This window comes from Scyliorhinus canicula, chromosome 1 (assembly GCF_902713615.1).
Source record: "Scyliorhinus canicula chromosome 1, sScyCan1.1, whole genome shotgun sequence".
NCBI classification, from domain to species: domain Eukaryota; kingdom Metazoa; phylum Chordata; class Chondrichthyes; order Carcharhiniformes; family Scyliorhinidae; genus Scyliorhinus; species Scyliorhinus canicula.
The window spans coordinates 194,165,883-194,181,966 of record NC_052146.1 but is presented as its reverse complement, the minus strand read 5'-3'; the positions used below and the strand labels follow the sequence as shown (position 1 = coordinate 194,181,966).

The following is a 16,084-nucleotide window of genomic DNA, read 5'->3' as shown; positions in this document are numbered from 1 at the left end:
TCTCTCTAACCCTGGGGAACTGTGGCCACATGCAGTGCTCCAGCCAGCTAACCCAACACGAAAACAGGGTCGAACCTGGAACCACGTCACCGAGCCATTGGCAGAGCCCTTTTTTTAAATTCAAATTTCACTGCGATCTTCCTCATCTGCACACTAGATGGCACTGTGTCTCCCTGCGTGAGGAACTGAATACAGAGACTGTGAGGCAGAGAGAATCCTCTCACTGGAGCACTTTCTCACTTTTTTGGGCAATTTCTCACTGACATGTGCAGTTTCTGGACGGGATTTACTGTGCAGCCCACCATGTGTTTTTCGGCAGAGGAGGCGGCCTGTCAGCAGGAATTTCTGGGTCCGCCATTGTCAGTGTATTTCCTATTGACTGCACCCCTTGTCACCGGGAAACCTGTGCGCCGTCGGTGGGCTCGGAATATCCCGCTGACGTGAACAGCCAGTAGATCCCGCCCTCTGTCTGTTGTATGCTGTTTAAGCTCTCTATTCAGCGCTTCCTCCCTCTGTTTCCCTTTCTTTATCCTTCCTTCTCACTCTGGGTCTGCTTCGCTCTTTGTCTCTCTCTAATTCCAAGGGTAGCGATGAAGGGGGGTGGAGGGTCAGAGGGAGGGGAAGTGAAAGGGTGATGGATGGGGAGGAGGATGGAAGGAGGGGGTGGCGTAGGGGAGGGAGGAGGTGCAGGAGAGGCATGGTTGTGCTGGGAAGGTGGTTGGTATGAAGGGGAAGTTAGGGGAGTGATAGAGAGTGGAAGGGTGAAACAGTGAGGAGAGAATTGGGTGGCGGGGGAGTGGTGGTGCTGTTCCACTGTGGTGGGTTAACATCCATTTCACTGCATTCAGACTCTCAAACGGGTGCTGACACAATAAATCAGGATTGTTGTTTTGAGTTATGGGTGAGTCAGTTTTACTCCCACAATCAACAAAGTGGCTGCTTTTCAATGTCTCTCACCTACTTCCTGCCAGAACTATAGACGTTGCATCTACGTCAGTCCAATCCATCAATTTTATCACTTTGACCTCCTACCATTTCAATTGCACTGTGAAGTAATTTGGGTGTGCTACTCTTTAATAATTGGTACTCGTTGGTAATTAAATTACGTGAAAGCCAGATAGCATTTTTGATCATTAAATGTATATTTAGTCAAATCATAAATGCCTGAATAAAACGTTTTTTTAACGAAATGTATATTTAGTCATTAACTATAACTAATGTTCCAGTGCAATACTGAGGGAGTAATGCACTATTGAAGCTGCCACCTTTCGGAAGAGACATTAAACCAATACCTTTGTTGGCCCTCTTAAAATGGACATAAGAGATTGCACGGCACAGTTTCAAAGAAGCATCAGTAAGTTCCTCCTGGTGTCAGGCCAACATTGATCCCTCAAGCAACACTAATAGATTGTATTTGACCTCCTTTCTGTTTGTGGGATCTTACCGTTCCCAAATTGGCTGTCATATTGATGTACAATCAGAGGAGTGCAAACCTATCACTTGGTTTTGAAGCATTTTTGGCTATTTTGATGTTACTGAAATATATATACACATAAATATATACATATATTAGTTAGTATCTAATCTGCACCTTCCTGATTTATGTTCCAAGTGTAACATTAGAATAGAGATATACTCGGCCACATGCTGTCCTAGCTCCCCCCCCGCCTCTGCAACACAAACACACACTCTGTCTATTAATGTCCCCATTATGGGTCGATGATTCTCTGCAAACAACTTCCACTATCCGGATTCACCGACCGTTTCTAATCATGTTGTCTGCTCTGTACTGTAATGAGCAGTGAGTCATAATATACTGGTCTTCACACACTTTGTAAGGCATCAATATATTTCCTTTGTTTTTCAACTTAATGTACTTTAAAAAAATTAATTTAGAGGACCCAATCATTTTTGTTTACGAATTAAGGAGCAATTTAGCATGGCCAATCCACCTACTCTACACATCTTTGGGTTGTGGGAGTGAAACCCACGTAGACATGGGGAGAATGTGCAAACTCCACACAGATAATGACCTGGGGCCAAAATTGAACCTGGGTCCTCAGCGCTGTAGGCAGCAGTGCTAACCACTGTGCCACCCAACTCAATGCATTTTTAACTCTGCCTCCTAAGGAAATGTTTTGTTTTTAAAAAAATATTTTTATTCTCCTCCTTTTTCACATTTTCTCCCAAATTTGCACCCACCAACAATAAACAATAATCAGTAACGAATATAATGTCAATCCTCATATCAATAACAACAATCGCATCCTCCCACCAACCCCCAAACAGCAGCCCGCATGTTATCATAAACAAATGGCAGATAAGAATCAGGAATCACCCATAGTCACCATTAACACATGCAGCCCCCCCCCCCCCCCCCCCACCACCAACTAATGTCCGATGTTATCCAGTTCTTGAAAGTGCATAATGAATAACGCCCATGAATTGTAGAATCCTTCCATCCTTCCCCTCAGGTCAAACTTAACCTTCTCAAGAGGTCCCCCCGCCACGCCTGGTCACAGGGTGGAGAGGTTCCCATTCCTGAAAATTTCCGTCCCACCTCCCTGGCTCAAATCTGTGATTTCCCCGAATCGGCATTTCCCTTGGCCCTGTCCCCAACCCGAAGTGTTGGCGAAACTGCCTCCAAATTCTCAATGAAGCTATTATTACCGGATTCCCTGAGTATTTCCCCGAGGCTATCGGGAGCGGCGCTGTTGCTAGCGCCTTCAATCCCGACCCCCTGCACAAACTCTCCTCCATTCTGACCCACTGGGAATCAACCCCTCTGACCCAACTCCGTACATTCTCCACATTCGCCGCCCAGTAGTAATACATCAGGTTCGGGAGACCCAAACCCCCTGCCTGCCTTCCCCTCTGTAGCAGCACCTTCCTCACTCTGGCCACCTTCCCTCCCCATATGAACGAGGTAATCATTCCTTCAATCTCTGAAAAATGCCTTTGGCTGGAAAATCAACAGACATCACAGCAACACATTCATTTTAACCGCCTGTACCCGACCCGCCAGTGACAGAGGGAGACCATCCCACCTTGCCAGATCGGCTTTCACTCTCCCCACCAAACAAGTGATGTTGTACCTGCGAAACCTCCCCCACTCCCGGGCAACCTGCACCCCCAGATACCTAAAGTGTGTCACTACCCTACGGAATGGCAGCCCCCCCCCCCCCCCCCCCCCCACCCCTACCCCCACCCTTGGCCGAGACACCACAAAATACTCCTCTTGTCCAGATTTAATTTGTACCCCGAGAAAGAGCCAAACACCCAAACCAGCTCCAATATTCCCCCTATTGACACACTCGGGTCTGACACGTATAACAGCAAGTCATCGGCATATAAGGACACCCTATGCTCTATCCCCCCCCGCACTATCCCTTTCTATACCCCCAAACTTCTTAATGCGATGGCCAACGGCTCAATCGCGAGTGCAAACAGCAGGGGGGACATAGGACATCCCTGCCTAGTCCCACGGTGGAGAGAAAAGTATCTCGAGCTGATATTGTTTGTGCAGACACTGGCCCTCGCCTCCTTATATAGTAGCTTTACCCAGTCCACAAATCTTGGTCCAATCCCAAACCGCTCCAGAACTGCCATCAAGTTCTTCGGGAAATGTTGATTTGGTTATTGGCTGCCGACTCATTGAGGTCAGTGCACAAAGCTGTTGATATCGGAAAAACCCTAGGTATGAGATCCTCTGGCATGAGCCCTGAGTTCAAGTTTGACACCCCCCCCCCCCCCCCCCCCCCACCAGCTTTTAAAAGAAAGCAAGACCAGCATTCATTGGGACGAACTTTATGATTACAGCATGACACAAAGCACTTTACGGTCATTTAAGGACTGTCATATGTCGTCACTGTCATACGTAGGGGAACATGAGAGCTCATTTGTGCACAGCCAGATCCCACAAGCAACATTGAAATAAAATCCGCTTTTCTGATGTGTTGATGGAGGGATAAATGTTGGCCCACGACACTGGGAAACGGAACCCCTATTATTTGAAACAGTGCCCCGAAGAGGGCAGATGGGGGCCTCAGTTCAATATCCGATCCAAAAAATTACACCTTTGCAGTGCAGCTGTCCCTCAGGACTGTTCTGGGAATGTCAGCCTGGATTGTGTGCAGAAATCTCTGACACTGCGATCTCTGACTTGGAATCAAAAGTGCCACCACTGACCGAAGTAAGTGGATTCTAAATAGCTGATATGTGTACGTCTCGTTGTTTGATTCCTGGTGTTCGATAATCGTGAAATAATTGATCATCAGGAAGATTATGCAGTGTACCCCATAATGTTGGCGTTATAATTCCAATCTGTTATTTTGTACTTTGATTTAGCAAATCAGACGGGAGCTGTTGGAGTCTCAGCTGAAGGTAGCATCGCTACAGGACATGTCCAGCCAACTGCTGGTAAATGCGGAGGGCAGGGATTGTCTCGAAGCGAAGGAGAAGGTTCATGTCATTGGCAACCGCCTCAAGCTTCTTCTGAAAGAGGTCACCCAAGACCTAAAGGAGTTGGAGAGACTCTTGGACATGTGCGGCAGTCAAGCGGTACGTCAATGGAATCAATCCACAACATATAAAATTTGTGCATGCCTAATTCAACACAAGTGAGGGCAACACCGGCTTCATGAAACTGTCTGGCTAATCTTCACCTGGGTTGAGATGGCAAAGTGCTTTGTGTTTGTATCATTTGTGAGACGATACACAGTGATGTACATCTTCTGATGTCTTGTTTCTTTACGACAATGTTCCTATTTTAAGGGAAGATGTGCATTATAAGTTTGTGTGCAGTGTTTGTTGGTGTCTATTCATATGTAATTGTGAATTGTGCATGTTGTGTTAATCAGGATCCATTGACACAATGTGTGTATGGCATGCATCATGTGTGTGTGGTGGTTTTTAAATTCATTTACAGGATGTGAGTGTCGCTGGCTAGGCAAACATTTATTGCCCATCGCTAGTTGCCCTTCAGAAAGTGGCAGTGAGCATAGAGTCAGAGAGGTCTACATCACAGAAAAGTTCCTTTGCATCTGCACAGGTGAAAAACAACCACCTAACTATTCTAATCCCATTTTCCAGCACTTGGCCCATTGCCTTATGCTTTGGCATCACAAGTGCACATCTAAATACGTCTTAAATGTCATGACGGTCTCCGCCTTCACCACCCTTTCAGGCATTGAGTTCCAGGCTTCTACCACCCACTGGGTAAAAAAAGGTTTCCCTCACATCCCCTCTAAACCTCCTGTCCTTATCTTAAATCTATGCCTCCTGGTCATTGCTCCTCCCTCAAGGGGAAATATTTCTTCCTGTCTACTCTATCTATGCCCTTCATAACTTTATACATCACTATCATGTTCCCCCTTAGTCTCCTCTGCTAGAAGGAAAACAACCCCAGTCTGTCCAATCTCTCTTTATAGCTAAAACTCTCCAGTCCAGGCAACATCCTGGTAAATCTCCTCTGCACCCTTCCCAGTGCAATCACATCCCTCCTATAATTTGTATTCCAGAACTGCACACAATACTTTAGCTGTGGCTCCAGTATAACCTCCCTGCTCTTAAACTTTAGGCCCGGCTAATAAAGGCAAGTCTTTAAAAATTAATTTATGGGATGTGAGCGTCGCTGGTTAGGCCTGCATTTATTGCCCATCCCGAGTTGCCCTTCAGAAGGTAGTGGTGAGTTATGTCCTTGAGGTGTAGGCACACCCAATATGCGGTTAGGGAGGGAGTTCCAGGATTTTGTCCCAGTGACAGTGAAGGAACGGTGATATATTTCCAAGTCAGGGTGGTACGTGACTTGGAGGGGAACTTCCCGGTGGTGGGATTCCCAGGTATCTGCTTCCAATCTATGGCTTCCAATCTGCTGGTCTAATCCTTCTAGATGTAGTGGTTGTGGGTTTGGAAGGTGCTGTCTAAGGAATCTTGGTGAGTTACTGCAGTGCATCTTGTAGATGGTACACACGGCTGCCACTGTTCGTCGGTGGAGGGTTTGAATGTTTGTGGAAGGGGGAGCAATCAAGCGGCTGCTTTGTCCTGGATAGTGTTGAGTTCCTTGAGTGTTGTTGGAGCTGCACTCATCCAGGCAAGTAATGGAGAGTATTCCATTACACTCCTGACTTGTGCCTTGTAGATGATGGACAGGCTTTGGGGGTCAGGATGTGAGTGATTGTGGATAGCACAATCACTTCACAGCTCCAGGGTCCCAGGTTCGATTCCGGCTTGGGTCACTGTCTGTGCGGAGTCTGCACATCCTCCCGTGTGTGCGTGGGTTTCCTCCGGGTGCTCCGGTTTCCTCCCACAGTCCAAAGATGTGCAGGTTAGGTGGATTGGCCATGATAAATTGCCCTTAGTGTCCAAAATTACCCTTAGTGTTGGGTGGGGTTACTGGGTTATGGGGATAGGGTGGAGGTGTTGACCTTGGGTAGGGTGCTCTTTCCAAGAGCCGGTGCAGACTCGATGGGCCGAATGGCCTCCTTCTGCACTGTAAATTCTATGAACAAAATTCTATGAATAAGCGATTATTATCATTTAGAAAATCCCAGTGTGATTTGTCGTTTTGTAATGCAGGGGGATGGGAATGGTTGGGAGCATATTCTGAAGGAGCAGGGAATGGGGAGTATTTTCTCCCATTTCCCCTCGCTCCGTCCAATCCTCTCTGGGATATTTCGGGGCTGAGCTGTGGCTAGAGAAGATTGTTCTGTTTAACTGGGGGAAACCTTTTATTCTAGATGCTGAAAATCCCAATCGCAGGTCCTTCAGGAGGGATTCTCCGTTCAATAATTCCCCAACCAGCAGAGAGTTTTCCCCCTGATTCCCATTGACTCCAGTTTATCTAGGGCTCCTTGATGCCCCACTTGATCAAATGCTGCTTTGATGTCAAGGTCAGGCACTCTCACCTCACCTCTGGCATTCAGTTCTTTTGTCCCTGTTTGAACCAAGGCTGTAATGAGGTCAGGAGCTGAGTGACCCTGGTGGAACCCAAATTGAGCATCCGTGAGCAGGTTATTGTTGAGTAAGTGCCGCTTGGTAGCACAATTGATGATTCCTTCCATCACTTTGCTAATGATGGAGAGTAGACTGATAGGGCGGTAATTGGCTGGGTTGCATTTGTCCTGTTTCTTGTGTACAGGACACACCTGGGAAATGTTCCACATTGCTGGGTAGATGCCAGTATTGCAGCTGTACTGGACAGCTTGGCTAGCGGTGCGGCAAGTTCTGGAGCACAAATCTTCAGTACTATTGCCGGATTACTGTCATAGCCCATAGTCTGCAGTATTCAATGCCTTCAGCCATTTCTTGATTTCAGGTGGAGTGAATCGCATTGGCTGAAGACTGACATCTGTGATGCTGGGGACCTCCGGAGGAGACCGAGATCATCTACTTGGCACTTCTGGCTGAAGATTGTTGCGAATGCCTCAGCCTTGTCTTTTGCACATATATGTGCTGGACTCTTCCATCATTGAGGATAGGGATATATTTGGAGCCTCCTCCGCCAGTGAGTTGTTTAATTGTCCACCACCATTCACGTCTGGATGTGGCAGGACTGCAGAGCTTAGATAGAGAAGTACATAGAACAGTACAGCACAGAACAGGCCCTTCGGCCCTCAATGTTGTGCCGAGCCATGATCACCCTCCTCAAACCCACGTATCCACCCTATACCCGTAACCCAACAACCCCCCCCTTAACCTTACATTTATTAGGACACTACGGGAAATTTAGCATGGCCAATCCACCTAACCCGCACATCTTTGGACTGTGGGAGGAAACCGGAGCACCCGGAGGAAACCCACGCACACAGGGGGAGGACGTGCAGAATCCACACAGACAGTGACCCAGCCGGGAATCGAACCTGGGACCCTGGAGCTGTGAAGCATTTATGCTAACCACCATGCTACCCTGCTGCCCCGAATGATGAAGAGTAGACTGATAGGGCGGTAATTGGCTGGGTTGCATTTGTCCTATTTCTTGTGTACGGACACACCTGCGAAATGTTCCACATTGCTGGGTAGATGCCAGTGTTGCAGCTGTACTGGACAGCTTGGCTAACGGTGTGGCAGGTTCTGGCATTCATCTGGCATTCTGATGCATTCATTGTGGAATTGCTTACCTCTGTATGTTACTTGCTGCTTATGCTGTTTGGCACACAAGTAGTCCTGTGTTGTAGCTTCACCGGGTTGACACCTCATTTTTCGGGGTGCCTGATGTTGCTCCTGCCGTGTTCTCCTGCACTCTTTATTGAACTAGGGTTGATCCCCTGGCTTGGTGGTAATGGTAGAGTGGGAGATATGCTGGGCCATGAGGTTGCAGATTGTTGTTGAATACAATTCTGCTGATGGCCTATAGCACCTCATGGATGCCCATGTTCCTAGATCTCTTCAAAGTCTAGCCCATTTAGCACAATGGCAGTGCCACACAACACGATGGAGAGTATTCTCAATTTGAAGTCCATCCGGTTTCATTACTTTTTTATAGTACACCATATGCCTCACTTTGTCTCCACAAGGATGTTCGGTGGTCACGTCTACCAATACTGTCATGGACAGATGCATCTGCAGCAGGCAGATTGGTGAGGAGGAGGTCAAGTATGTTTTTCCCTCTTGTTGGCTCCCTCAACACCTGCTGCAGTCCCAGTCTAGCAGTTATGTCCTTTAGGACCCGGCCAGCTAGGTGTGTGGTGGTACTACCGAATTACTCTTGGTGATGGACATTGAAGTCCCCCACCCAGAGCATGTTTTGCACCCTTGCCTCCCTCAGTGTTTCCTCTAAGTGATGTTCAACATGGAGGAGTACTGATTCATCAGCTTATCATGGCCGGTACATGGTAACCAGCAGGAGGTTTCCTTGCCCATGTTTAACCTGAAGCCATGAGACTTCATGGGGTCCAGAGTTGATGTTGAGGACTCCCAGGGCAATTCCCTCCCGACTGTATACCACTGTGCCGCCACCTCTGCTGGGTCTATCCTGCCGATGAGACAGGACATACCCAGGAATGGTGATAGTGGTGTCTTGGACATTGTCTATAAGGTATGATTCTGTGAGTATGACAGTGAGTCAGGCTGTTGCTTAACTAGTCTGTGAGAAAGCTCTCCCAACTATGACACAGGCCCCTAGATGTTAGTAAGGAGGACTTTGCAGAGTCGACAGTGTTGGGTTTGCCATTGTCGTTTCTGGCGCCTGGTTCGATGCCGGGTGGTCCATCCGGTTTCATTACTTTTTTATAGTACACCATATGCATCATTAACCACAATATTTACTTTCCCTGCTACCTTAAGGGACCGGTGTACATGCACGCCAATCCTCGGTGCTTCTCAGGGTCCTGCTGTTTATCATGTATTCCCTTGCCTTGTTTGTCCTGCCCAAGTCAATTACCTCACACTTAAAAGTTTGAATTCCATTTGTCACTGATCAGTTCATCTGACCAACCTGACTATATCCTCATGTAATCCAAGGCTATTCTTACTATTTACCACCTCACCAATTTTCACATCATCCGCAAATTTACTGATCAACCCTCCTACATTCAGGTCTAACTCGTTTATATAAATCACAAACGGCAAGGGTCCCAATACTGATCCCACTGGACACATGCTTCCAGTCAGGAAAAACATCCCATGAACATCACCCTCTGCTTCCTGCCAATCAACCAATTCTGGATCCAATTTGCCTAATTTCCTTGAATCCTCTGGGCTCTTACCTTCGCTATCAGTCTCCCATGATGCAGTCTCTGAGGTGTAGGTACACCCAGAGTTAGGGAAGGAGTTCCAGGGTTTTGACCCAGTGACAGTGAAGGAGTGTGAGATATTTCAAAGTCAAGGTGGTGAGTGGACGGGTGGCGAACTTCCAGGTGGTGATGTTCCCATGTATCTGCTATCCTTCTAGATGGTAGTGGCCATGGATAATAATACTAACCTTTTATTGTCACAAGTATGAAGTTACTGTGAAAAGCTGGTACGGGAATTGAACACGCGCGATTTAAAAGGCGCTATGCAAGTAGCCTGCGTGAATTCCTGCAGTCCATCTTGTAGATGGTACACGTGGCTGCTATTGTGTGCGGTGGTGTAAGAAGTTAATATTTGTGGATGGGGTTTCAATCAAGCGGACTACTTTGTCTTGGATGGTGTCGAGTTCTTGAGTGTTGTTGGAACTGCACTCATCCAGGCAAGTGGAGAGTCTTCCATCACACTCCTGACTTGTGCCTTATAGATGGTGGACAGTCTTTGCGAAATTAGGAGCTGAGTCGCAAGCCTCTAACCTGTTCTTGTAGCCAAAGTATTTATACAGCAGGTCCAGTTCAGTTTCTGGTCAATGGAAACCACAGGATTATGATAGTGGGGGATTCAGCAGTGGTAATGCTATTGAATGTCATGGGGCGATGGTTACATTCTCTCTTGTTGGAGATCGTAATTTCCTGGCACTTGTGTGGCACAAATGTTACTTGCCATTGACATTCGAAGCCTGGATATTATCCAGGTCTTGTTCCATTTGGACATGGAAGTTTCAGTTTTCTCAGAGTTGCGAACGGTGCTGACCGTTGGGCAAATCATCATAGAACATTCCCACTTCTGACCTGTATGTGCACACACGTATGTGTTTATGCAATGTGTGTATGTGCATGGTGTGAGCATGGCTGCACGTGTGGTATGAGTGTGTGCGTTGTGTGTGTGCGTTGTGTTGTGTCAATCAGATCCTATTGGCACTAGAACAGTGTGCGTTTATTAAGCAGGGTCCTCTGACAGTATGTGTTTTATTAGTCACGATTCATTTGCTCTGTAATTGTGTGCTGCTAATCAGGATTTGACTCTGCTCCAACATAAATGTAGCTTCCATCTGGATTGGAAGCCATAGAGGTACTCTCACTCCACAGCACTTCAAAGTCTTTTTGGTTATCGCACCCAATTTATAGCGTGGGAATGAAAGTTCCCTCTGCAAGACCTGGGGAGTTGATGAAAGTAGCTGTTTGCGCCATTTCTCCTGGGTTCCTGTGCACAGACAGACACAAACAGAGGCTCCTTGAGATCTGGGGATATCCATTTGGAAATCTTGGCAAGAAATTGGACTTCAGATGACTTTGAGGTGGAGCTCCATTGAATCAGATCAGATTGAATCAGTAAACACGAAGACAAATGAGGTTGTGCTCAAAACCGATGCATTCATGGCATAATTACTGAGCAAGTTATGCAAAGGATGTGCTCTAGTCGTGAACTGCAACTTCCCGTGATTCCTTACAATGGGAATTGTATTAAACAATGAGCACGGGTACAGAATGCAATTAAGCAGCTTTGCAAAATCATAATGACCTTGTTAGGTGAAATAAATGTTAATGCATTTCGTTGAATGTTGAATACAAATAACCCTTGATGACTGGAAGGTTTAACATTTAATATAAGTCGATAAGTCCTTTGGATGTCTACTGCTGTTCTTGTTAGTGTTTTTTCCCCTTGCTATTCACTTTAGTCTGGCAAGTTCACAAGTACTTGCATTTGTTGCTGTCCGGAATATGTGAAGTCCTTGTTGAGTCGCTGGTGGGTCTCTTGGCATGCTGGTTCAAGAATCTCTTCTTCCTTTCAGGACCTGGTGTCGTGGTCTTCGGCTGATGATTTGGACTCCTCAGGCTCCCTTAGTCCTGTGTCAAGTGGGGGCTTTCCCATTCGATCCAGACCGGTAATGCACTTCCACCAATATGTAGAACCAACATGGTAGGGTGGTAACAAGTACTTATCCCTTACATCTGACAGCTGGTGCCATGATATCATACCAAAGAGTGCCCTGAACAGGATGTATAGGCCCTGTACCCCTTCATGCTCTCTCCTGCTTACCTCCCTCCCCACCCCGCACCCCTTGCATGGAATTGAGAAAAATCGTAAATTTTACTTTTGGTTTACGTGTTTCTTTTGACTGTTTGTTCTTTTATTAATTCGATTTTTCTGAGTCCTGAGCAATATGTTTATTGTTTGTTCCGATATTTCTGTCTTGTTAATCAGCCCTGGTTCTTTGAATTGATTTCTCTCCATTCACTAATGGGAGCTTCTCGAAAGGAATACTGGCTTTCCATCACAATTCAGACACCCCAGGCTTGCACCATTAACACACACAACACACTCATGCCTAGCATTACTTTCTCATGCTCCACCCCACCACTCTGCAATCAATATTGACCCATCTTCCCAGATGTGTAACCCAATCTGAAACCAAATACATGATTACATTATGAATAACTTGCACTACAATGTTTAACCTGGTGGTAATGTCACATCATTAAGCTAAATAGGAATGGCTAGCCACCAGCCCACTCATTGATTAGTGTGTCTGGTGATATAGAGAGTCACTCGCACTGCAGATTTGGTCCCTGATCACTGCTGGCATTCACTGCTCTTGGCTAGTGTGTAGGGCAAGGTTAGGGGCAGCACACTTGATCCCTGCATTGTTACAACAACTTGCATTTACGTTGCACCATTTAGCATAGTATAACATCACCACCCCCCCCCCCCCCCCCCCCCCCCCAAGGCTCCTCACAAGAGCCTCAAACATACGTTGACCGTGAACCACATGAGTTACCCAGACAAGTGGCCGGAGCTTGGTCAACGAGATAGGTTTTTATATGGGTCTTAAAGGAGGAGCGAATGAGGTGGAGAGACTTGGGGTGTGTACACATCAAGAAGGAAAGGTAGCAGCTAACTGATGTTCCCTGTAAGCTGTGCTCACAAGTTACCCTTGCGTCTGCAGAGCTACATAAAAAGAGTCCTGGGCGCGAAGCATTCCAAAGCACAGGCCATATACAACAAAGTTGAGGGAACATTACAGCCAGTATACTCGAGCTAGCATACTCTAAGGACAGGCCTCGGCTCTGATAGAGTGGCCTCTGCACTCCACTTACAGGTAGGGAGGTTGAGGGTTGGGATCTCCGGAGTGTGAGACAGCATAGGGCTGATGTCAGATGGAGGTTGCTGATGATCTTGGAATAAAGTGGTTTTAGCCCTGCCCATGTCAGACGGTGCATGGGACAAGCTCTATCTATTATCCTAATGAACTGACCTGGAGGTGGCTGGAGATACGTCCAGAGCGAGGGGATCAAAGTGTCTTCACAGGGGCAAGTGCCTTAGCTTCCGGGCGTTTGAACCACTGGGAATGTAATCACTACCAGAGCATCGGTGCGGTGACAATCCCAGGAGCACTATTTCTGTCCTGGTAACTCTTCTCCCATCTGGAGACTGGAGACTGCTACTAGCCAACAACACAACACTGACCATAGGAGTTTAAATAACAATCCTCTGCCCATGCTAAATTAACTGACCTGAGCTACAGGTCTGAGGAGAGGCCACAACAGACTTTAGTGCTCATGGGCAATGAGAGGAAGAGTCGCCATGGCCCCTACCCTCAATTACTCTGTGAGGCCTATTTAATGTCCCCAAGGACCCTGGAACCTGATGTGCATGGTCAAATAGTGCTGGTGCTTACTGTCGAGACTCAACCCTGAGCGACTGGCATTGGGGCAAAACTCAACAGAGCATCAGTGGAGGAGGCATTTAGGGATGAATTGTTTCACATTGTGAAGAGTGAGCACAGGCTTTGATAGACTTTCTGGTAGTTAGGATCTAGAATTTGGATGAAAATATAAGATTAGATGTAAGAAATTTAGGCCAGAGACCTCTTTCCACAGCCTCACAGCCCTCTAGTGATTGTCAGTGAGTGAGGAAGCCGAGATTTGAGGACAGATCGTACATATGGAATCAGGATATTACTGAAGCGGAGCCCAATGCCGACTGTTTCCGTTGTGTTATTTTTACGGTGATCATTCAGCGTAAGAAACTGACCTTTTCAGAACAGGAAGAGTTGAAGAGACGGGAAGTTAGGATTAAGGAAGCCACATCAGTTGCTGAATGAAACAAACAACATATGATCATTACAGTACGCACACTTGCCCCTTCCAATAACCCAGTGGAGCCCATCAATAAACACACACCCAAAAAGACACTGCATTTCAGCAGCTCAATCAAGGCAGGAGGAAGAGCCAGATTCCTTGATGTCATGGATATTAGTCGCCTCATCTGATTTTTTGCTGCACTTTTTTTGTGTTCTGTCACCAGTAGCTTTGTCTTTATTTGCCTGGACTGAACATTCTCTTTCTTTACCCCTTCGTTCATTCCAAACAGCCACGAGGCAAATGTAGCCTCTCCCAGCCTGGAACCTCTGTCAGCGGCCCACACAGCAGGTACCTTGTTCTCCTGGTTTCTACAGTTTACCTCTAGAGCTCGGAGAGGATGATGGAAACTTCCAGAAAGCATCCAGCGTGCTAAACACTGAGGAGGAAGGATTGGCAGGACCTGTGTAGAATTTACAGAACACAACACATTCCCTCAGATTCAATTTGTGTTAACATGACTGTTTCTGAACACACTTGCACTCAGATTTGAACGGCCTGCTTCAACATGCAAAGTATAACATTTGAAATGTATATACACACCTCTGACCCCAGATTGCTTGAGAGGAACACATTTAACAGGTCTCCAAAAACTACCTTTTACAAAATTGAGTCGGGCATTTAGATCACTCCAGGACATTGGGTAATGTGGAATCCCGATTCCACACATAATGCACAGTTTTAACCACAGTCCAGATGTTCACATTGGGAGACAGCTGTTCATATTGGACATCCTGCCACATGATATCCTTCCTTATCAGCTTCCATCATCTTCTTTGATCCTAGACTTTAAATGAAGCTAGTTTAGAGGTTTGGCAGTAACGCAGTGCTTTTTATACTCTTCAGACACTTACCTTCTGTTGCTTGAATGCTTTCACTGCTGGTTAACAGGAAACCTTATTAGCTTTGCCTCTATCCATGCTGCCTGGCATAATAGATAGCGCTTGTAACCTAACCCAGCCACTGGAGGGCAGAATTGCAACTGCATCCCGCTTTCCTTCCATCTATCTCATTTCTGATTGTGTCTCATCGGCCTGTGTGTCCAACCCTTCTGTTTATTCCTATAAATGTTGCCCATTCCCCTGAAACTCCCCCCGCTCCCAACCAGCCGAACTTTCTTACTTCTAACACAAAATACGAAGAGGTTTCCGAATGCACCCTAACCCTTAACAGCACTTCGAGGTAATCTGTGTAACATCAGTGCGGCCAGGGAGCTCTGCGATTGACTAATCTCTGTACTAGCCTCCACTGCTTTGAGCAGCATTGATCCAGCACATTTTCTAACTGCAACAGCAGCAAAAAGCAGCTGGCTCTAAGTAACCTAACAGCACTTAAAACCTGCCGCGTAACTCCCATTCAAAAGCTAATTCTAGCTGTGGCAATGCTATAAGGTCAGTGTGCTACTGCCTAGATATTGTTATTATTATGTTTCTTTTCTGTGTACAATATTCAATTTGTTACTTTGACAAGCGGTGATATAAATCAGTTTTCATTGAATGGAGGAATAAATCAGGCACACAGGCCTGACAGCTTGTGGTTAGTGTGCCTGGCTATTATAAATGTTTGATCTCGAGCCTTACAGGCTATCAGCATTTGTTCTCCGATCAGAGTGCTTTGTGTTTGATCTCACAATGCATGAAGCAACCACAATCATGTACCGTCTGGAATGAGTGTTGAAAGCAGCATTGTTTCTGAGGTTCTGCAGCATGAGTTTCACCAGTGAAGGGGTGGCATGCTTAAAGTTGAGGGGAGAGGGAAGAGAATTCCTGAACAATAGGGGAAGGGAGGGGACTGTGATTCAAATACATTCATGGCGAGTGGTTGGGAACCTCCATTTCTTTTTTGACCTGTTCTTCAACCAGCCACCATCCCTCACCCCACCCAGTTGGGAATTTTGGCGTCAGCTGGGAGCTTCGCTCTTACAGAGAGAGGGTTCTCTCCGCTGGTTGCATAAACAGATGGCTGTGCAACTCACCCATTGCCAAGAGGGTGGACTCTGAGGAGACATCAGACACTCTGGGGCAGGGGCAGTAATTCATGGGCTGGGAGCGATTGAGACTCATGTGGAGCCGTGAGCCTTGGAAAAAAAAGGGGGGGGGGGGCGGCAGAGCTAACTGGATGCCTGGTGAAAATCTCCTTTGTGGACCAAGTCTATC

The 16,084-nt window shown here is 46.7% G+C and overlaps 2 protein-coding genes across 17 annotated transcripts in view; one reads left to right on the top strand and one right to left on the bottom strand.

Moving 5' to 3' along the window:
- esr1 (estrogen receptor 1) overlaps positions 1–16,084 on the bottom strand; it is a 447,574-nt gene that overhangs the window by 1,402 nt on the left and 430,088 nt on the right. The window lies entirely within an intron of this gene.
- The window catches only part of syne1b (spectrin repeat containing, nuclear envelope 1b), a 667,652-nt gene that overhangs the window by 642,164 nt on the left and 9,404 nt on the right, over positions 1–16,084 (top strand). For 15 of the 16 annotated variants that reach the window (XM_038805568.1, XM_038805603.1, XM_038805543.1 and 12 more), the window contains 3 exons: positions 4,348–4,560; positions 11,579–11,671; positions 14,161–14,219. In XM_038805568.1, coding sequence (XP_038661496.1) covers positions 4,348–4,560; positions 11,579–11,671; positions 14,161–14,219 — 365 coding nt within the window. The remainder of the gene's footprint in view (positions 1–4,347; positions 4,561–11,578; positions 11,672–14,160; positions 14,220–16,084) is intronic. The other variant, XM_038805632.1, reaches the window with a different exon arrangement.